Source organism: Schistocerca gregaria, chromosome 9, assembly GCF_023897955.1.
Source record: "Schistocerca gregaria isolate iqSchGreg1 chromosome 9, iqSchGreg1.2, whole genome shotgun sequence".
Classification (NCBI taxonomy): domain Eukaryota; kingdom Metazoa; phylum Arthropoda; class Insecta; order Orthoptera; family Acrididae; genus Schistocerca; species Schistocerca gregaria.
Genome location: NC_064928.1, coordinates 69130815 through 69152987, shown reverse-complemented (window position 1 = coordinate 69152987; position 22173 = coordinate 69130815). Strand labels below are relative to the sequence as shown.

General features: G+C 46.6%; 1 protein-coding gene across 1 annotated transcript in view; it reads right to left on the bottom strand.

The window, feature by feature from the left end:
* LOC126291427 (MHC class II regulatory factor RFX1-like) overlaps positions 1 to 22173 on the bottom strand; it is a 140685-nt gene that overhangs the window by 3767 nt on the left and 114745 nt on the right. Inside the window, exons 6-7 of the mRNA XM_049984943.1 lie at positions 8407 to 8523; positions 4265 to 4438 (exon numbers count right to left, since the gene is read on the bottom strand). Coding sequence (XP_049840900.1) covers positions 4265 to 4438; positions 8407 to 8523 — 291 coding nt within the window. The remainder of the gene's footprint in view (positions 1 to 4264; positions 4439 to 8406; positions 8524 to 22173) is intronic.

The window sequence follows — 22173 nt, the reverse complement described above, 5'->3', positions numbered from 1 at the left end:
CCGATGATGGTTTTTACCAACTGAGGAGGGCTGTGAACTGTGCATACCAAGACCAAATCTTACCATGCGGCATTCTGGAACTGCTCGCTATACCACGAGGCACAGCATTTACCTACACCAGAAGGCGCAAGTTAAAAGTTGCAAAGGACTATTGGACTTTCATTCAGTTGTGTATATTAATAGCTTTAACACCGATTTATTTACCGAACTGAAGAGCCAAAGAAACTGGTACACCTGTCTAATATCGTGTAGGGTCATCATGAGCACGCAGGAGTGCCACAACACGACGCGGCATGGACCCGATTAATGTCTGAAGTAGTGCTGGAGGGAACTGACACCGTGAACCCTGCAGGCCCGTCCATAAATCTGTAAGAGTACGACGGGGTGTAGCTCTCTTGTGAACAGCATGTTTTCAAGGCATCCCACATATGCTCAATAATGTTCATGTCTGGGAAGTTTGGTGGGCAGCGGAAGTGTCTAAACTCAGAAGAACGTTCCTGGAACCACTCTTTTGCAATTCTGGACGTGTGCGCTGTTGCATTGTGCTGCTGGAATTACCCACGTCCGTCAGGATGCACAGTGGACATCAATGGATGCAGGTGATCAGACACGATGCTTACGAAAGTGTCACGTGTTAGAGAATCGTATCCGCACATATCACGGGTCCCATATCACTCCCACTGCAAACGCCCCATACCATTAGAGCCTCCAACAGACTGAACAGTCCGCTGCTGAGATGCAGGGTCCATAGAATCACGAGGTTGTATCCATACCTTACACTCCAATCCGCTCGATGCGATTTGAAACGAGACTCGTCCCATCAGGCAAAATGCTTCCAGTCATCAACAGTTCAATGTCGGTGTTGACAGGCCCAGGCGAGGCATAAAGCCTTGTGTCGTGCAGTCATCGAGGGTACACGAGTGGGCCTTCGCCTTCACAATCCCATATCTAATGTTTTGGTGAATGGTTCGCACGCTGACACTTGTTGATGGCCCAGCACTGAAATCTACAGCCAGCCGCGGTGGTCTAGGGGTTCTAGGCACGCAGTCCGGAACCGCGCGACTGCTACGGTCGCAGGTTCGAATCCTGCCTCGGGCATGGATGTGTGTGATGTCCTTAGGTTAGTTAGGTTTAAGTAGTTCTAAGTTCTAGGGGACTGATGACCACAGTAGTTAATTCCTATAGTGCTCAGAGCCGTTTTTTTTTTAATCTACAGCAATTGCGGCACATTGAATGATTCTGTTCAGTCTTCGTTGGTTCCATTCTTGCAGGATCTTTCTCCGGCCCCAGCGATGTCAGGGATTTGAAGATTTACCCGATTCCTCGTATTAACGGTACACCCGCGAAATGGTCGTACGGGACATCCCCACTGCACCGCTACCTCGGAGATGCTGTGTCCCACCGCTCGTGTGCCGACTATAACACTCCGTTCAAACTCACTTAAATCTTGATATCCTTCAATGGTAGCAGCAGTAACTGATTTAATAACTGCGCCAGACAATTATTGTTTTATATATGCGTAGCCAACGCAGCGCCGTATTCTGCCTGTTTACATTTGTCTGTATTTAAATAAGCATGTGCAGACTAGTTTTTCTGGAACTTCAGTGTATATGACATGTCAATCAATCATACATCATAAAGGCGTTGTATTCTCACCTGAGGCAAGCTGGCCAGCAATTAATTTCCTGAACACTTCTTGGCAGATTAAAACTGTGTCCCGGTCCGAGACTCGAACTCTGGACCTTTGCCTTTTGCGGGCAAGTGCTCTACCAACTGACCTACCCAAGCACGACTCATGCCCCGTCCTCACAGCTTTAATTCTGCCAGTATCTCGTCTCCTACCTTCCAAGCTTTACAGAAGCTCTCCTGCGAACCCTGCAGAACTAGCACTCCTGAAAGAAAGGATATTTCGGAGACATGGCTTAGCCACAGCTTGGAGGATGTTTCCAGAATGAGATTTTCACTCTGCAGCGGAGTGTGCGCTGATATTTCCTCAACAGTCTCAACTCTCTTATGGGCTTATATGGTCGGGCATTGTCATGTTGTGGTGATTGCAGGGTGAACTTGGCTTTTCAGTATGATCTAAATAAGAAGTAGTGGTTACCATTACACAACTATTCACGTAATTGTCCAAAATTATTCCATTTGCAAACCCATAAGAGAATGGGCGTAACTTTTCCAGCAGATGATTAAGTTTTTTTGAAAGTTGAGCTATGGCGACACTCCTTCCTTGACCTTTTCGTTCCTGGTAATGGACCCCAGTCTTATTGCCTGTAACAGTTTTTCCATAAATGCATCACCTTCGATGTGGAAAAGGTGCAAAAGTACTTCACAAGCATCGAAGCAAGGATCTTTCAGTTCGGCACTTAACTGACATGGCGCCCATCTTACAGACACCTTACTGAAGTGCAGTTCACTGTGACCAGTATTCCGCACTGAACCAATACTAATTTTCCGGATTGTGGCTGTTTCGTTCAGAGCTTGCATTTGTTCTCCTTTACAGACTCCTCCACCAAGAGAGTATTCTCCTCTGTCATTACACTGTCATTGTGATGAAAATCGATTGATTTGACAACTTCACTACTAAAAAATATTTTAAAAAATAAAAAAAAGCGTCACAAATCACTGCTCACTAGCGGTGCAAGCTGACAGAGGGATGGCCTTCTTGTTGAGGACGCTGCTGCCTTCTACTGCGCTCTAGCATAACTCTGCCACCTGTCGGTCACTTTCTGAACGTCTAGGAACACTACTGCCACCTACCAACTCCATCACACAACTTTTCGAAATTTTTTGAAACTGGATTTCATTTGGATCACACCTGTATTTCATTCATTCATATCATTTTTGCCCTAATGGACAGTGTTTGAACTCAAATATCTCATGATGACACAATTTACACTTCTTTCCTTTTTTCCTTTTCTCTTCACAAAATCTCTTCATCCTTTGCCTATGTTCTTGTTTCCTTTGTTCCGTCCATAATACTCCCATCTTCGTCTTCTCATTTACCATAAATTTTGCGTTTCTAATTTTGTTCCTGAATTCCTTTCTGTCTTTTATCATTTGTTTGTTGATCACCAGCTGCCTTATGTCTTCCTCTATTTCATGGTACCAATTTGTTATAAGGCTTGAATGTTTTACTACATCAAAGATTCTCTTTGTAAGTCTGGTGTTGTCAATTCTCTGTATGTGTCTGTAAAAACTTAGTTTGCCTTTTCTGATCATGTCTGTGAGTCTGTTAGTGTTACTTTTCATCCATATACCATCTTTATGTATTGGTCCGAATATTTTCCTGAGAATTTTGCGTTCTACTTTTTCTGTCTCTATAATGCCTGATCTTCCAATTGTGGTCGTTTCTGACACATACAGTGCATCTGGTAATAGAACTGTTTTGGCCTGTCTTGATATGCTTTTCTTATTATAATGTGCTTTCTTGAGTCTTTCTGTTCGTTCTATGTTGGATGCCTTGTTTGATGCTCCTATTTGTATGTATTCCCGTAAATATTTAAATTTTTCGACTCTTTTTACGGATCCATATATCGTTTTAAGGATGTATGCATTGTTGGTTTGTCGTTACATGTATTGAGCCTTCTCATACGATATCTGTAGACCTGTTTTGGCAGCTATTTCACGTAGGTGTTCCAGTGCTTCTTTTGCCTCCCGTGTATTATTACTACGTGTGGCTATGTCATCTGCAAATGCCAGACATTTTATGATCGTTCTAGTTTCACTTGTTCTTCCTAGCTGTATCCCTTTAACTTGAGTATCTGGAAGGGTTCCGAAATTTCTCCCACGAATTTAATCTTCGAGGTGGTGTCTGTGAGTGTCTGTTGTGTAATTGCCCTGGTTTTTCTGTCGATGCCATATTCTTCCAGAATGTCAAAGAGCGTTTGTCGGTCTATGGAGTCATATGCCCTTTTTAAAGGCAACAAAGGTAACTACAATGTTTCTTGTCTGTCGGACTTTCCAAAGTGTTCCCAAGTTCCTGATCTTTTCTACGCCTGATCTCCCTCTTCTGAAGCCTACATGGTATCCCCCTATTTGTAGATCACCGCTGTATTATTATTATTATTCCAGTGAATGTTTTTGTAATACCTTTGGTACGTGTTGTTCCCGGTCGAAATAAAGAGAGAACCTTACAGTCATAATCTGGTCAAGTTAAATAAGCAATGAATAAGCAAATACTGGTCAACGTTCATGCGCGATGTGAAGTGAGTAAGCGAAGGCAGCGTCCTTCCCTGCCCCCCCTGGACAGCAGTGCACTCACCGGTGCGCGGCCAGCCACAGGGCACGCTCGGGGGCGTCGGCCGCCTCCAGCCGCCCCCGCACCGCCGCCTCGCACAGCAGCCGGGCCTCGCAGTCCGCCCCCGCGCCGGCAGCCAGCAGCTCGTCAGGAGAGTCGCCCACCAGCGATCGCTGCCGGGGCGCGCCCGGTGCAGGCCTGCCAAAACGTGACAACGTCTGAGTCAGCTGCGTGTGGCCATTAAAAGTGCTACGCGCAGAAGAAATGCACATGATAAACGCGTATTCATTGTTCAAATATATTATACTAGAACTGCCTTGTGATTACACTTTCACGCAATTGGGTACATAGATCCTGAGAAAACAGTACCCAGAACAAACACCTCTGGCCGTAATAACGGCCTTGATACGCCTCGGCATTGAGTCAAACAGAGCGTGGATGGCGTGTACAGGTACAGCTGCCCATGCAGCTTCAACAAGATACCACAGTTCATCAAAAGTAGTGACTGGCGTATTGTGACGAGCCAGTTGCTCGCCCACCATTGACCAGACGTTTCCACTTGGTGAGAGATCTGGAGAATGTGCTGGCCAGGGTAGCAGTCGAACAATTTCTGTATCCAGAAAGGCCCGTACAGGGCCTGCAGGATGCGGTCGTGCATTATCCTGTAGGGTTTCGCAGCGATCGAATGAAGGGTAGAGCCACGGCTCGTAACACATCTAAAATGTAACGTCCACTGTTCAAAGTGCCGTCAATGCTAACACGACGTGACCGAGACGTGTAACCAATGGCACCCCATACCACCACGCCGCGTGATACGCCAGAATGGCAGTGACGAATAGACGCTTCCAATGTGCGTTCATCTCGATGTCGCCAAACGCGGATGCGACCATCATCATGCTGTAAACAGCACCCGAAAAAAATGACGTTCTGCCATTTGTGCACCCAGATTCGTCGTTCAGTACACGATCGCAGGCGCTCCTGTCTGTGATGCAGCATCAAGGGTAACCGCAGCCATGGTCTCCGAGCTAATAGTCCATGCTGCTGCAAACGTCGTCGAACTGTTCGTGGAGATGGTTGTTGTCTTGCAAACGTCGCTATCTGTTGACTCAGGGATCGAGACGTGGCTGCACGATCCATTACAGCCATGCGGATAAGATGCCTGTCATCTCGACTGCTAGTGATACGAGGTCGTTGGGATCCAGCGCGGCGTTCCGTATTACCCTCCTGAACCCACCGATTCCATATTGTGCTAACAGTCATTGAATCTCGACTAACGCGAGCAGCAATGTCGCGATACGGTAATCCGCAATCGGGATAGGCTACAATCAGACCTTTATCAATGTCGGAAACGTGATGGTACGCATTTCTCCTCCTTACACGCGGCATCACAACAACGTTTTACCAGGCAACGCCGGACAACTGCTGTTTGTGTATGTGAAATCGGTTGGAAACTTTCCTCGTGTCAGCACGTTGTAGGTGTCGCCACCGGCGCCAACCTTGTGTGAATGCTCTGAAAAGCTAAACATTTGCATATCACAGCATATTCTTCCTGTCAGGTAAGTTTAGTGTCTGTAGCACGTAATCTTCGTGGTGTAGCAGTTTTAATGGCCAGTAGTTTAGCTTCGGAGATGAAGGGTCATCGTGCTTTACTGCACTTCCAATGAAAAATTACCTCGTACATTTTCTTCCGCTGGCAAAAAACATCGAGGTACCATAGTATGTTTATGTATCTTGTTTCGACACCTTGTCTGGTCAGTGCTTGTCGAACTACAGTGGGGCTGAAAGAATCAAATACCCTTTAAAAATCTGTAAAGGATATGCATAGCGGCATTTCACGTTGATTGGCTCAACTAGTTATCCACACAGGGTGCATTATGCTACAACCACTGTGCAATTCAGCTCCTTCAGTGGGTTGTGCGTTTACTACAATAGCACTCACGCGTTTTGTCAAGACTTTAGGGAAAAGTTTCTAGATGACATGGAGTACGCTGGTTGGACGGTAATTCTCCAAACCGTGAACACATCAGATACATGAAACACAGATGCTGACTATAAGAAAGTTAAAAAAACCGTTGCAGCAAACAGAAAGAGCTGGTTGAACATTAAGAGCGCACGTGGGGAGACAGTACTGAGCAAAGAAGGGAAAACAGGAATGTGGAAGCAAAATGTAGAGTGGTTATACAAAGTAAACAAACTTCAATGAAAGATTATATAAAGGTAGGACGAAATAAATCTTGATGGACTGAGACGTATGATACTCGAAGAGGAGTTAGTCAGAGTAGTGGAAGACCTAGTTCAAAACAAAGAAGCTGGAGCATCTGACAGCTCCACAGAATATCGCGATCTTTGGGAGAGCCAGTCACGACAGAACTTCCGAGTACTTTGCTATGTCTGACAGAACTACACTATCAACGACGAAGCTTATTCTTGGTATTTGTTCGCTCTGTACTTTAATTTCTTACCCGGATTTGTCCTCGGTTTCATTTGCTGCTTACTTTACCTACAGACTCAAAACAGTTTTGGACGGGCTTCGGCTACGCCTTTTCTCCCCGTCAATTACTTATCCCTTCTCATGAATTGTTACGAACAGCTTAGGTAATAATAGAGAGCTGACGTTTTTATTTTTATTGTTAAAGTTTTGTGTTTGACAGTGGCCTAATTTGGGCGAAATCAGTATTATAATTTAAAAGGAAACGTGTTAGTGACTATTTTATTTACAAACTAAAAGGGGATGAGTTAATAGCACCTTTCCTTTTGCCCCTAAATTTTATTTACCAGGTGTACCGGTATGAAATGAGCGTTTTTTGTGAAAGTGAAACACCAATTTTGAATTGAAAAGTAAAAACATTATTGCTTTCTATACATTTTGAGCACCTTTCTGGCAATTTGTAGACACCACGCCAGTAGAAATGTTCTTCTTTTTAAGCAAACCCATCAGACACCCAATTTTCGACTTCTTCGTAGGAATCGAAGTATTCCTCACCCAATGCGTGTCCCATTCATGAAAACAAATGGTAGTCGGAAGGGGCCAAGTCTGGTGAATAAGGCGGGTGGGGTAGCAGCTCACAGCCAAGAGTTTTGATTGTATCCTGAACCAGTTTTGCTTTGTGTGCAGGTGCATTGTCGTGTAAAAAAATTACTTTGCCATGTCTTCTGGCCCATTCTGGTCTTTTTTCGATCAATGCATAGTTCAAATTGATCATTTGTTGTCTGTAGCGATTATTACTCACAGTTTCACCGGGTTTTAGAAGCTCATGATACACCACACCTTTCTGATCCCACCAAACAGTAGCATTGTCCTCTTGCCGAATCGATCTGGTTTTGCAGTCGATGTTGATGGCTGTCCCGGATTAACCCATGATTTTTCCCGTTTAGGATTCTTAAAATAAATCCATTTTTCATCGCCAGTAACAATTCGATGCAAAATTGATTTTCTTTCATATCTTTGAAGCAAAATTTGACAAATGGTTTTTCGGTTTTCCATCTGTCTTTCATTCAATTCACGTGGCACCCACTTTCCACACTTTTGGATCTTTCCCATAGCTTTCAAACGGTCAGAAATTGTTTGTTGTGCAACATTTACCATTGCTGCCATTTGCTTCTGACTCAAAGTATCATCTTCATCCAATATTGCTTGCAATTCGGCGTCTTTTAACTTTTTTGGTGGTCTTCCACATTCTTAATGTCTTACATCAAAATCATTATTTCTGAACCGTCGAAACCATCTTTTGTATGTTGCTTCTGATAGAGCATGATCACCGTATGCCTCGACAAGCATTCGATGCGACTCTGCAGCACTTTTTTTCAAATGAAAACAAAAAACTAATGCTTTCCGCAAATTATCACTTTCTGGTACAAAATTCGACAATGTTAACAGGATGAAAACATATGATGTTGTTTGTCCCATGACTTGAAATATACTAAATATCTTTGACAGATGTCATACCAACCAAACAAAAAACAATTAACGCTCGTTCACAACAAATGTTCCCTATCGTCACATTTCATACCGGTACACCTGGTAGATACTAAAATTCATTCAGCTATAGCTGATATTCCAGGGTCAATACTGGCAGAAGAGTTGGGAACCGCTGCTGTACAAGCTAGGCTAGGCTAGACTTGACTAGACTAGACTAGACTAGGCTAGACCAGACGGTGGTACCCACGCGCTGGAGTTGACCGTGATGACGGACGGCTGTATGCTGGCCAGGAAGAGGCCCAGGGGGATGAAGGCGGCCAGCGCATGGAGCACCTTCTGGACCAGGCCGCTTCTGGGTGAAGGCCTGAAAGACGAAAAGGATTTCATCAGATTATTTTGATATTTTTCCTTTTACTCCATCGCAGAGTAGCCCTTGTAACCTACGGGGTGACAATCATTGAACTAAAGTTAAAATCTTTCGGGTTGTTAGGCCACGTCATATTTCCTTTTAAAACAATCGACGTTTCGACCCTTCCACTGGGATCTTCTTCAAAATTTTACGGTGTCTACTAATGCTAGAACATTGTCAGAGTGTCGCATTCTCTTATAAACGGGAATCTTCCGCGTTTTTGCTGGAGAAATGGGAGTATCGGTAAAAATTCTCGTGGCTACCATTGGTGGCCCATCGTCATAGGCTAATATTCCCGCGCTGATGCACAAGGAGGGGCGTTATTGGCTAAATTCTTATGGATACTATTGGCAATTGGATAGAAATGCACTACTCCACACTTACACTGGAGAATGGTTATTGGTTAAAATTCCTCCTACTGCTATTGGTTGGTCGTCATCACTGGATAGATGCGAAACAGACACAGCAAGAGAGGGTGAATGTTTACCCAAAATATTTTTGTCCGCCGAGGTGACTTGCAGCACATTGTTTATGTCGCTCGCACGCCACGGCCGCATATTCACTTCCTTCTTCTCCATTGAAATTACAAGCATTCTTGGAAATTTCAACCGCTTCTCGGACCTTTCTTATAAAAATGTTGGTTTCTTTAGCCAGCACACGTAGCACCTACGTCTGATCCACAGTTCCCATGATGTTCCGCTACTGACTGTCTTACACTTTGTTTTAGCCGCGTGTGGCGTTCGTGCTCCTTAATGCGCTCTCTAACACTTCTTTCCGTTTCGCCTGTATACACTTCACAGCAGCCACATGTCACTTGATAGACGCCTGCATTGTGGAGGCCTTCAGGTGCATGCGTTTTCCCTCGGAAAAAAATCTTTGTTTTGTTTTGACCAAAGAAAGATGTTCAAATGGTTCAAATGGCTCTGAGCACTATGGGACTTAACATCTCAGGTCATCAGTCCCCTAGAGCTTAGAACTACTTAAACCTAACTAACCTAAGGACATCACACATATCCATGCCCGAGGCAGCATTCGAACCACTCGGCCACTCCGGCGGCCAAAGATGTCTGGATACAATTTTTCTTTAAACTATTCCGTATGCGGTCAGTGACAGCAGATACGAACGGTAACCTTGCGCACTGAGAGGGCGGTTCCCCGTCATTCTTACTAGCGTGATTAACATTCCGCCTAAAAACCCTATCATAGCCATTCAGCTTCAATGTCCTCTTTAAAAAATCCAACTTAGATTCCAGGTCGTCGTCATCGCTGATACGGAAGTCACGAGAAGACAGAGTGTTGAGCACTGCTTGCTTCTGGGCTGGGTTGTGGTGCGAAGAGGCGTCTAAATACCTGTTAGTCAGCTTTCTATATGCTCTGTGACCTAGAGTGTTATCGGATCTTCTGTATACCAACACATCTAGGAACGGGAGACCGACCTCACTCTCAACCTCCAGGGGTGAATTCCATTTATGAAATTGTGGAACGCATGAAGTTCTTCTTCAAATGCTTTTTTATTCCAGTCACTGATCACAAATGAATTCTTTAGACGATGACCGGTTTCAGTCTGTAATGACCATCCTCAGATGTTTTTTACACAATGCCCTGAAGTGCAGAAAAGATCTGAGGATGGTCGTTAGATACTGAAACCGGTCATCGTCTGCAGAATTCATTTGTGATCAGAGACTGGAATAAAAAAGCATTTCACAGTATTTGATCACTGTTTGTATACGCGGTTATGTCGCAGTTGGTGAAAGTTCTTCTTCGCCGTGTAGCCATATAACAAATGTATCGTACAGATAGTGGATCCAACAAGAAGCCCTCAAAAGAGCACTACTTAATACCTGTTGCTCAAAATTTTCCATAAAAATGTCAACTTCCACTGGCGAAATGGGTGAACCCATAGCAAGGCCGTCAGCTTGTTCATAGAATTCGCCATTGTATTTAAAATAGATCGAACGAAGACATAATTCAGTTAAATCACAAATATCAGCAGCAACTTTCTCCCTTATCATCTACATTGTATCTAATACTGGTACGTTAGTAAATAACGATGTCACATTGAAGCTAACAAGAATGTCACCTGAAGATATCTTCACTGTGCGTATAATTTCCAAAAACTGTTTTGAATCTTTGACAAAAGTATTTTTTTTTACCAACTAGATGACTCAGTTCACCAGACAAATGACGTGCTAGAAAGTAGATTGGCGAGTTAATCCCACTCACGATAGGCCTTAAAGGAACGGGTTCTTTATGTATCTTGGCCAGTCCATATATTCTGCGCGAGAAAGGTATTCGAGGTGTTAGATTTTTTGTAATAGAGCTGTTGAAACTGGAGTCTTATATCAGGCTTTCCACTTTCCGAACGAGTCTGTTCGTCGTATCTCTTTTTAACTTGCAATACATAGGATCAGCTGGCAGTTGTTGCATCTTACTGTGATCATCCACAGCGTCCAAAACAACGGTAGCATTCCCGTTATCCGATTTCATTACAACGGTCCTTTCGTTTCCCCTGGGTTCATTAAGAGATTTCCTTTGCTGCGCCGATATGTTGCTTTTTGGAGGTTTCGATTTCCGTAGAACACATCTAGTCTTACTTCTTCGGGTTGCACCTTCGGAAGATGAAACATGGGTGTTTCGAAGGCACGTACTATTTATTCAACAGGTGTTCTTTTCGATGTAGTTTGCCCAGAACTGACGAGAGGTACACCACTACTCGTTTCGGATGCACAGTGGCGTCTTCCTTATGCACTCTAATGGCTCGCTTATCGAACTTTCGTTTCATAGCACTGAAATCTGATAACCTTGTTGAATGATCAAACGTTATTCTGTCCACTTTATTCCAGTCCTGTCGTGAGAACTGTGTGAAATAAAATCGTCATAACTTCTGAAAGGTTTGCAGTCAACCCTAGCGTTCTGACTGCATAGTTGGCTGTGGAGCAACCTATGTACGGTTTGGTTTAGCGACGAAGCCCACATTCATTTGGGTCGGTTTGTCAATAAGCAAAACTGGCGCGTTTGGGGTCCTGAGAATACGCATTTCGTTATCGAGATATCTCTTCACCCTCAAGAGGTGATTGTGTCGCGTGCAGTGTCCTGTCACGCAATAATGGGTGCGATCGTCTTTGATGGTACGTTGGCTACCGAACGGTACGATAAGGCTTTGGAACATGATTTCATCCTCATTATCCAAAGTGACCCTGATATCGACAAGATGTGATACATCCAAGACGGAGCTCGACCCCATCGAAGCAGGAGAGTGTTTGACGTCCTGGAGGAGCACTTTGGGGACCGCATCCTGGCTCCTTTCTGTGGAGCTACTTTACAGTCAGGGCGTAAAACAATAACCTCGAAACCATTGCTGAGCCAGCCATTCAGGACGTCATCGACAGCGTCGATGTCCCGTCACCTCAGCAAGTCACGCAGAATTTCGTTATTCGTCTGGGCTAGACTATCGCCAATGATGGCAGGCAAATCGAACATGTTATAACCTAATTCCGAATATTCGTAGCGTCGTCTACATGTTGGATAAAGTGTGTGCACGCCGTAGTTTGTAATTTACGTTTCTTTCATATACACTCCTGGAAATTGAAATAAGAACACCATGAATTCATTGTCCCAGGAAGGGGAAACTTTATTGACACATTCCTGGGGTCAGATACATCACATGATCACACTGACAGAACCACAGGCACATAGACACAGGCAACAGAGCATGCACAATGTCGGCACTAGTACAGTGTATATCCACCTTTCGCAGCAATGCAGGCTGCTATTCTCCCATGGAGACGATCGTAGAGATGCTGGATGTAGTCCTGTGGAACGGCTTGCCATGCCGTTTCCACCTGGCGCCTCAGTTGGACCAGCGTTCGTGCTGGACGTGCAGACCGCGTGAGACGACGCTTCATCCAGTCCCAAACATGCTCAATGGGGGACAAATCCGGAGATCTTGCTGGCCAGGGTAGTTGACTTACACCTTCTAGAGCACGTTGGGTGGCACGGGATACATCCGGACGTGCATTGTCCTGTTGGAACAGCAAGTTCCCTTGCCGGGCTAGGAATGGTAGAACGATGGGTTCGATGACGGTTTGGATGTACCGTGCACTATTCATTGTCCCCTCGACGATCACCAGAGGTGTACGGCCAGTGTAGGAGATCGCTCCCCACACCATGATGCCGGGTGTTGGCCCTGTGTGCCTCGGTCGTATGCAGTCCTGATTGTGGCGCTCACCTGCACGGCGCCAAACACGCATACGACCATCATTGGCACCAAGGCAGAAGCGACTCTCATCGCTGAAGACGACACGTCTCCATTCGTCCCTCCATTCACGCCTGTCGCGACACCACTGGAGGCGGGCTGCACGATGTTGGGGCGTGAGCGGAAGACGGCCTAACGGTGTGCGGGACCGTATTCCAGCTTCATGGAGACGGTTGCGAATGGTCCTCGCCGATACCCCAAGAGCAATAGTGTCCCTAATTTGCTGGGAAGTGGCGGTGCGGTCCCCTACGGCACTGCGTAGGATCCTACGGTCTTGGCGTGCATCCGTGCGTTGCTGCGGTCCGGTCCCAGGTCGACGGGCCCGTGCACCTTCCGCCGACCACTGGCGACAACATCGATGTACTGTGGAGACCTCACGCCCCACGTGTTGTGCAATTCGGCGGTACGTCCACCCGGCCTCCCGCATGCCCACTATACGCTCTCGCTCAAAGTCCGTCAGCTGCACATACGGTTCACGTCCACGCTGTCGCGGCATGCTACCAGTGTTAAAGACTACGACGGAGCTCCGTATGCCACGGCAAACTGGCTGACACTGACGGCGGCGGTGCACAAATGCTGCGCAGCTGGCGCCATTCGACGGCCAACACAGCGGTTCCTGGTGTGTCCGCTGTGCCGTGCGTGTGATCATTGCTTGTACAGCCCTCTCGCAGTGTCCGGAGCAAGTATGGTGGGTCTGACACACCGGTGTCAATGTGTTCTTTTTTCCATTTCCAGGAGTGTAGTTTAATTATTGTCACCCTATACGTCCTCAGTTTTGCTGGATGTACCCAAATCTCTGTCCTCCTCTGTAGCTTTTACCCTCTAGAGATCCCATTAGTCATTCCCTGATGTCTTAACAGATGTTCTGTCATCCCATCTTCGATCCCTTCATGTTCTCAGTGTTTTCCTCATATTCCTTTCCTCTCCAATTCTGCGTGGTACCTCTTCCTTCCTTACCTCATCAGTCAACCAGATACAGTCGTCTTTAACACCACGTCTCAAATGTATCGATTTTCTTCTGTTCCGGTTTTCAAGCAACCCATGTCTCACTGCTATACAAGGCTTTTCCAACACGTTCATTCTCAGAAAATTCTCCCTCAAATTAAGGCCTATGTTTGATACTAGTAGACTTCTCTTGGTCTGGAACGCCTGTTTTGCTAGTGCTACTATGTCGTTTATGTACTCCTTGCTCCGTCCATTAAGTTATTGTGTTGCCTAGGTAGCAGAATTTCCTAACTTGTTCTACTTTCTGATCCTCCATTCTGCTATTAAGCTTCTTGCCGTTGTGATTTCCGGTACTTCTCACCACTTTTGTCTTTCTTCGATTTACTCTGGCTCTGAGCACTATGGGACTTAACATCTCAGGTCATCAGTCCCCTAGAACTTAGAACTACTTAAACCTAACCAACCTAAGGACATCACACATATCCATGCCCGAGGCAGGATTCGAACCTGCGACCGTAGCGGTCGCGCGTTTCCGGACTGAAACGCCTAGAACCGCTCAGCCACCAGCGGCCGGCGATTTACTCTCATCCATATTCTGTACACATTAACAGTTCATCCTTTCAGGAGATACTGTAATTCTTCCTCACTTTCACTGAGGATAGCAATGCCATCAGTGAATCTTATCTCTGATATCCCTTCACTTTGAATTTTAATTCCACTCTTGAACCTTTTTTTTATATTTCTGCTTGCTTCTTCCATGTATAGACTGAACAGCAGCGAAGAAATACACCCTTTTCAATCCGAGCACTTCGTTCTTGGTCTTTCAGTCTTATTGTCCTCTCTTGTTGTACATACTGTATACTACCCGTCTCTCCCTACAGCTTACCCCCATTTTTCTCAAGATCTCGAACATCTTGCATCATTTTACGCTGTCGAACGCTCATTCTGTCGACAAATACAGCGATTGTGTCTTGATTTTATTCATTCTTACTTCCATTATCAACCACAACGTCAGAACCGCAACTCGACGCCTTTAATGTTCCCAAAGCCAAACTGACGGTCATCTAACAAATACTGAGTTTACTTTTCCATTATTCTGTACATTATTCTTGTCAGTAACTTGAGTGCCTGAGATGATACGCTGACTATGCGATCTAGGGAATTGTGAGGATCATGTTTTCCCGAAAATCTGATCGAATATTACCAGTCTCGTACATTCTAAACACCAAAGTGAATAACCGTTTTGTTGCTACTCCCCAGTGGAATATTAACTATCTTTTTTGAGTTATTTGATATTAAGTCCTCCAAAGGTCTTTTAAATTCTGATTCTAGTACTGGAACCCCTATCTCTTCGCTATCGACTCCTGTTTTTCTTCTATTATGCCATCAGACAAGTCTCAAAGTACTCTTTCCACCTATCCGCTCTCTCATCTGCCCAATGCTCTCTAACGTTATAGCCCTTGCTTTTAATTTCACAAGAGGTTGATTTTACTATTTATCTAAATACATACTCCGCAATCCACCATAAGGTGCGTGGCGGAGGGTACCTCGTACCACAACTAGCATCTTCTCTCCCTGTTCCACTCCCAAACAGAACGAGGGAAAAATTACTGCCTATATGCCTCTGTACGAGCCCTAATCTCTCTTATCTTATCTTTGTGGTACTTCCGCGAAATGTAAGTTGGCGGCAGTAAAATTGTACGCAGTCAGCCTCAAATGCTGGCTGGCTCTCTAAATTTCCTCAGTAGCGATTCACGAAAAGAGTCTCCCACCCGAGTTCCTGAAGCATTTCCGCAATACTCGCGTTATGACCAAACCTACCAGTAACAAATCTAGCAGCCCGCCTCTGATTTGCTTCCATGTCCTAGTTGAAGCACACTGCCCGCCGGCAGCGCCCTCGCTGGTGGAACGGCGGAACTCAGTCGCCCTCTGCGTTGATGTTTGCCATGGCCGTCGACTCACTGTGTCGTCTTCGATTTGAGCAAATCGTGGAGATGATGGGATTCCATGCACTGTCCATCTGGTAGCCGCTGTCACGGATTCTTTAATAACGGAGTCCCAAAAACACGTTGCTGTGCACAAAATCATTGTTTTCTCATACTCCATTGAATGTCCAGTAGAAATACGTTCAGCAATAGCGGACTTGATCGGCTGCAAAAGGCGGGTGTAACGTTGATGTTCAGTGCAGCGTTCTTTCACGATGCGTGTGGTTTGACCTATGTAAGCCATTGGCACGGTATCTTGTAAATTCCGGCCTTCCGTAGTAACAGAGTGTTACCGATCGCACAAGGCCCGCAATCTTCGATGGTGGGCGGAAAACCACTTTTATCTGAAATTTTCGGAGGATTCTTGCTATTTTAATCGAAGTGTTGCCAACGAAAGGAAGACAAGCTAAAGATTGTTCCGGCATGTTCTCCTCTTTATTCACTTCCTGCTTCTTAGTTTTAACTGTTAGTGCCCTGTTAATCTGCCCGATGGAATACCCATTTTCGCTGAATACTGTCTTTAGATGGGCGAGTTCTTGAGGTAAGCTATCTAGATCTGAGACAGTATGAACTCTATGAACAAGTGTTTTAAGCAAACTCATGGTTTGCGGTGGGTGATGGCAACTCGATGCTTGCAGGTACAAATCAGTATGAGTGGGTTTGCGGTAAACTGAATGCCCTAGAGAACATCATTGATCCTTCGAACCAGGACATCCAAGAAAGGCAAACAACCATATTCTTCTTTTTTCATGGTGAATAGGATGTTGCTATGGATGGAGTTGAGGTGATGTAGAAACTCCATTAATTTATCTTCTCCATGAGGCCACACTATGAATGTGTCATCCACATACCGACAGCTGATTCAAGCGCTCTCTCTTCAAAATCCTCCATAAAATGGTTGGCCACCAAAGGAGACAGGGGGCTACCCGTGGCGACACCGTCAATCTGTTCAAAATATTCCTGATTAAAGTGCGTGCCTGAAGAAAGCAGTGATATCAACAGGAAACATGTTACCAATCAATGTCAACGAATCTGCAAGAGGAATTTTTGTAAAAAGTGAGACCACATCAAAACTTACTAGAAGGTCTACACTGATAAGACGAAGAGCCCCTAGTCTATTGATAAAATCAGCTGAGTTTCGTATGTGATGTGAGCACTTGCCTACGAAAGGTCTAAGTAAGGAAGCGAGTTTTTTAGCTAAATCATATGTAGGTGCTCCATTGTTGCTCAATATTGGACGCAGAGGAAGACCCTTTTTATGAATCTTTGGAAGGCCATACAGTCTTGGAGGTACACAACCATGTCGTCTTGACCTCTTGATATTCTCTTGCGGTAAGGAGGAGGAATTTAATAGTGCTGAAGTTTTTCGTTGCGCACGTCCTGTAGGATCGTAATCAAACCCCCTATAGGTAGAGTCACTTAGCAGACCATACGTCTTATCTTTATACACACCGCGAGGTAACAATACAGTTGCATTACCTTTGTCAGCTTTCAATACCACTACGGCAGGGTCATCTCTCAGATTTCGTAATGCAGCCCTTTCTGCAGAGGTTAAATTACTGCGTTGTGTAGGAGCCTTCAACAGAGCACGGCAAGTTTCCCTTCTTATTTCGTCTGCAGCATCCAAAGGAAGACGTCGTACAGCTTCTTCAATACCACTCAAAATACTTATTAATGGCGGTGCTGTAGGTGTAGGTGCAAAATTGAGTCCCTTGCTTCTTCTCCGTGAGATTGACAACGGAACGCCGTACCATTATCCCTTGTGGCGACGGCTTCTGTGGCAACAGCCGATCCAATTTTGATATCTGCCTACAATTAGCATCACTGTGGACCCACTCGAAGTTGGCCGAAGTGACTCCATCAACCCAGTCCCATGATACAGGAGAAAGATACCTTGCAACCTTCACATGTAACTGGTAGAGTTCTACTGAAATAGCATCTAACCTTCGTGTTGTGTAGCAAATCCTCTCCTTGACTAGCCTTCTCAGTAATCTTGCGTGCAATAGCGGTCATAATTAAATGAGTCACTCAAGCAAATTTTGGTATAATGCCATGGTCCCGACATCTCAATAAAAAGGTTAATGAACTTAAAAGCTTTGCTCTTTTACCACGCAGCTTCTCGAAACTTCGGATATGTGAGGCCATCTCGTCCCAGTAAAGGCGTCTGATGTGAATTTTAAAATTTTCCCGGCGAAGTGACTGTTCAAACAAATTTCGGGCTTGCAGCCGGTCGTCGTTCAATACTTGGCACGATATTTCAACTGCGCACCTGCCAGTCATCTTCAGGTGAGCCGTCGCAGACTGGCGAAAACGTCCTCCGGTCCGCAATATATAACGTACTGTAACTACTCTGCGCATGCGTCGAAAACTTGATAGATGAACCACACTGCCCGCCGTCAGCGCCCTCGCTGGTGGAACAGCGGATTTCAGTCGCCCTCTGCGTTGCTGTTTGCCACGGCCGTCGACGCATTCTGTCGTCTTCGATTTGAGCAAATCGTGGAGATGATGGGATTCCATGCACCGTCCCGCTGGTAGCCGCTGTCACGGTTTAACAGATTTTCCACCAGTCTTATTTCTACGGACTATTTAATAATGGAGTCCAGAAAGACGTTGCTGTGGACAAAATCATTGTTTTCGCCAGTCTGCGACGGCTCACCTGAAGATGAGTGGCAGCTGCCCAGTTGAAATATCGTGCCAAGTATTGAACGACGACCGCCTGCAAGTCCGAAATTTGTTGGCTTATTTTGTGTTCACATATCTTAATGTCACCCATCCAGTCTATTGTTGTCAACATATGATCCATAAATAATACGAACAGCAGTGGAGACAGGTTGCAGCCTTGTCTTACCCCTGAAACTACTCTAAACCATGAACTCAATTTACCGTCATCTCTAAGTGCTGTCTGACTATCTATATAAAGATCTTTAATTGCTTGCAAAAGTTTGCCTCCTATTCCATAATCTCGTAGAACAGACAATAACTTCCTCCTAGGAACCCGTGTCATAAGCCTTTTCTAGATCTATAAAGCATAGATACAATTCCCTGTTCCACTCGTAACACTTCTCCATTATTTGCCGTAAGCTAAAGATCTGGTCCTGACAACCTCTAAGAGGCCTAAACCCACACTGATTTTCATCCAATTTGTCCTCAACTAATACTCGCACTTTCCTTTCAACGATACCGGAGAAGAATTTTACCCACAACGTTGATTGAAGAGATACTTCTGTAGTTGTTACCATCTTTTCTGTTTCCATGTTTAAAGATTGGTGTGATTACTGCTTTCGTCCAGTCTGATGGAACCTGTCCCGGCTTCCACGCCATTTCAATTATCCTGTGTAGCCATTTAAGACCTGACGTCCCACTGTATTTGATGAGTTGCACCCCAGCCGCTTTATTGGAGTGGATGATATGTTTAAAACATCACCAGTCCTAAGCGAAGTCAGCCAGACTTGGCCTGACGTACAGGACGCCACAGCTGCTGACCTGTAGCTGCCCCCCCCCCTTCTACTCAGCCGCTCCCAGCCCACATCGCTGGGCCAGTAGCTGTCCGGCCGTCACCCGCCGCGCGGATTAACTCCCCCGCCAGCCGCACAGCAGGCAGTTCCGCCTCCGCCTGCAGAATCAGAAGATCCCCACGACTGGACGCCACATCTGCTGACCTGTAGCTGCCCCCCCCTTCTACTCAGCCGCTCCCAGCCCACATCGCTGGGCCAGTAGCTGTCCGGCCGTCACCCGCCGCGCGGATTAACTCCCCCGCCAGCCGCACAGCAGGCAGTTCCGCCTCCGCCTGCAGAATCAGAAGATCCCCACGACTGGACGCCACATCTGCTGACCTGTAGCTGCCCCCCCCTTCTACTCAGCCGCTCCCAGCCCACATCGCTGGGCCAGTAGCTGTCCGGCCGTCACCCGCCGCGCGGATTAACTCCCCCGCCAGCCGCACAGCAGGCAGTTCCGCCTCCGCCTGCAGAATCAGAAGATCCCCACGACTGGACGCCACATCTGCTGACCTGTAGCTGCCCCCCCCTTCTACTCAGCCGCTCCCAGCCCACATCGCTGGGCCAGTAGCTGTCCGGCCGTCACCCGCCGCGCGGATTAACTCCCCCGCCAGCCGCACAGCAGGCAGTTCCGCCTCCGCCTGCAGAATCAGAAGATCCCCACGACTGGACGCCACATCTGCTGACCTGTAGCTGCCCCCCCCTTCTACTCAGCCGCTCCCAGCCCACATCGCTGGGCCAGTAGCTGTCCGGCCGTCACCCGCCGCGCGGATTAACTCCCCCGCCAGCCGCACAGCAGGCAGTTCCGCCTCCGCCTGCAGAATCAGAAGATCCCCACGACTGGACGCCACATCTGCTGACCTGTAGCTGCCCCCCCCTTCTACTCAGCCGCTCCCAGCCCACATCGCTGGGCCAGTAGCTGTCCGGCCGTCACCCGCCGCGCGGATTAACTCCCCCGCCAGCCGCACAGCAGGCAGTTCCGCCTCCGCCTGCAGAATCAGAAGATCCCCACGACTGGACGCCACATCTGCTGACCTGTAGCTGCCCCCCCCTTCTACTCAGCCGCTCCCAGCCCACATCGCTGGGCCAGTAGCTGTCCGGCCGTCACCCGCCGCGCGGATATAACTGCCCCGCCAGCCGCACAGCAGGCAGTTCCGCCTCCGCCTGCAGAATCAGAAGATCCCCACGACTGGACGCCGCCTTTGCCACCCAGCAACACCGGGCATGCGCAGTGGGCGCTCGTGCTGCAGCTCCTCCTACTGCTCATGACACGGGACTTTAATTTTCTGCCTACTGTCGATGTCTAAGTGCATTGTTTCGTTTGCAAGATAATTCAGAAGATAGTCTCACGCAGAGATTTTCTTGCGATGTCAAAGAAGGCAGTCCTTTATTTTCAAAAACGACTTATTTTATACTACTGGCCATTAAAATTGCTACACCACGAAGATGACGTGCTACAGACGCGAAATGTAACCTAAAGGAACAAGATGCTGTGATATGCAAATGATTAGCTTTTCAGAGCATCCACACAAGGTTGGCGCCGGTGGCGACACCTACAATGTGCTAAAATGAGGAAAGTTTCCAACCGATTTCTCATACACAAATAGCAGTTGACCGGCGTTGCCTGAAACGTTCTTGTCATGCTTCGTGTAAGGAAGAAAAATGCGTACCATCACGTTTCCGACTTTGATAAAGGTCGGACTGTAGCCTATCGCGATTGCGGCTGATCTATCGCGACATTGATGCTCTCGTTGATCGAGATCCAATTACTGTCACCAAGATACGGAATCGGTGGGTTCAGGAGAGTAATACGGAACGCCGTGGTGGATCCCAACGGCATCGTATCACTAGCAGTCGAGATGACAGGCATCTTATCCGCATGGCTGTAAGGGATCGTGCAACCACGTCTCGATCCCTGAGTCAACAGATGGCGACGTTTGCAAGACAACAACCATCTGCACGAACAGTTCGACGACGTTTGCAGCAGCACGGACTATCAGCTCGGAGACCGTGGCTGCGGTTACCCTTGACGCTGCATCACAGACAGGAGCGCCTACGATGTTGTACTCAACTCCGAACCTGTGCACGAATGACAAAACGTCATTTTTTCGGATAAATCCAGGTTATGTTTACAGCATCGTGATGGTCGCATCGGTGTTTGGCGACATCGCGGTGAACGCTCATTGGAAGCGTGTATTCGCCATCGCCATACTGGCGTATCATCCAGCGTGATGGTATGGGGTGTCACTGGTTACACGTCTCGGTCACCTCTTGTTCGCATTGACGGCACTTTGACTTGTGGGCGTTACATTTCAGATGGGTTACGACACGTGGCTCTACCCTTCATTCGATTCCTGCGTAACCTTACATTTCAGCAGTATAATGCACGACCGCATGTTGCAGGTCCCGTACGGCCGTTTCTGGATACAGAAAATGTTCGACTGCTGCCCTGCCCAGCACATTCTCCAGCTCTCTCACCAATTGAAAACGTGTGGTCAATGGAGGCCGAGCAACTGGCTCGTCACAATACGTCAGTCACTACTCTTGATGAAGTGTGGTATCGTGTTGAAGCTGCATGGGCAGCTGTACCAGTACACGCCATCCAAGCTCTGTTTGACTCAATTCGCCGGGAAAATTTTAAAATTCACACAAAATAAGCAGTCTCGCATATTCGGATGACTTAGCTGTGATGCCAGATTCGATTGAAAGTTTGCAAAGTAATATTTCAGAGCTAGATCAGAAATGTAAGGACTAGGGTATGAAGTTTAGCATCTCCAAAACGAAAGTAATGTCAGTGGAAAAGAGATATAAACGGATTGAGTGCCAAATAGGAGGAACAAAGTTAGAGCAGGATGGCAAGATAGTGAAATAACTGGAAGCGACGTGTAGCAAAGCTAATACAGTGAGCGCTCAGCTGCGATCTACT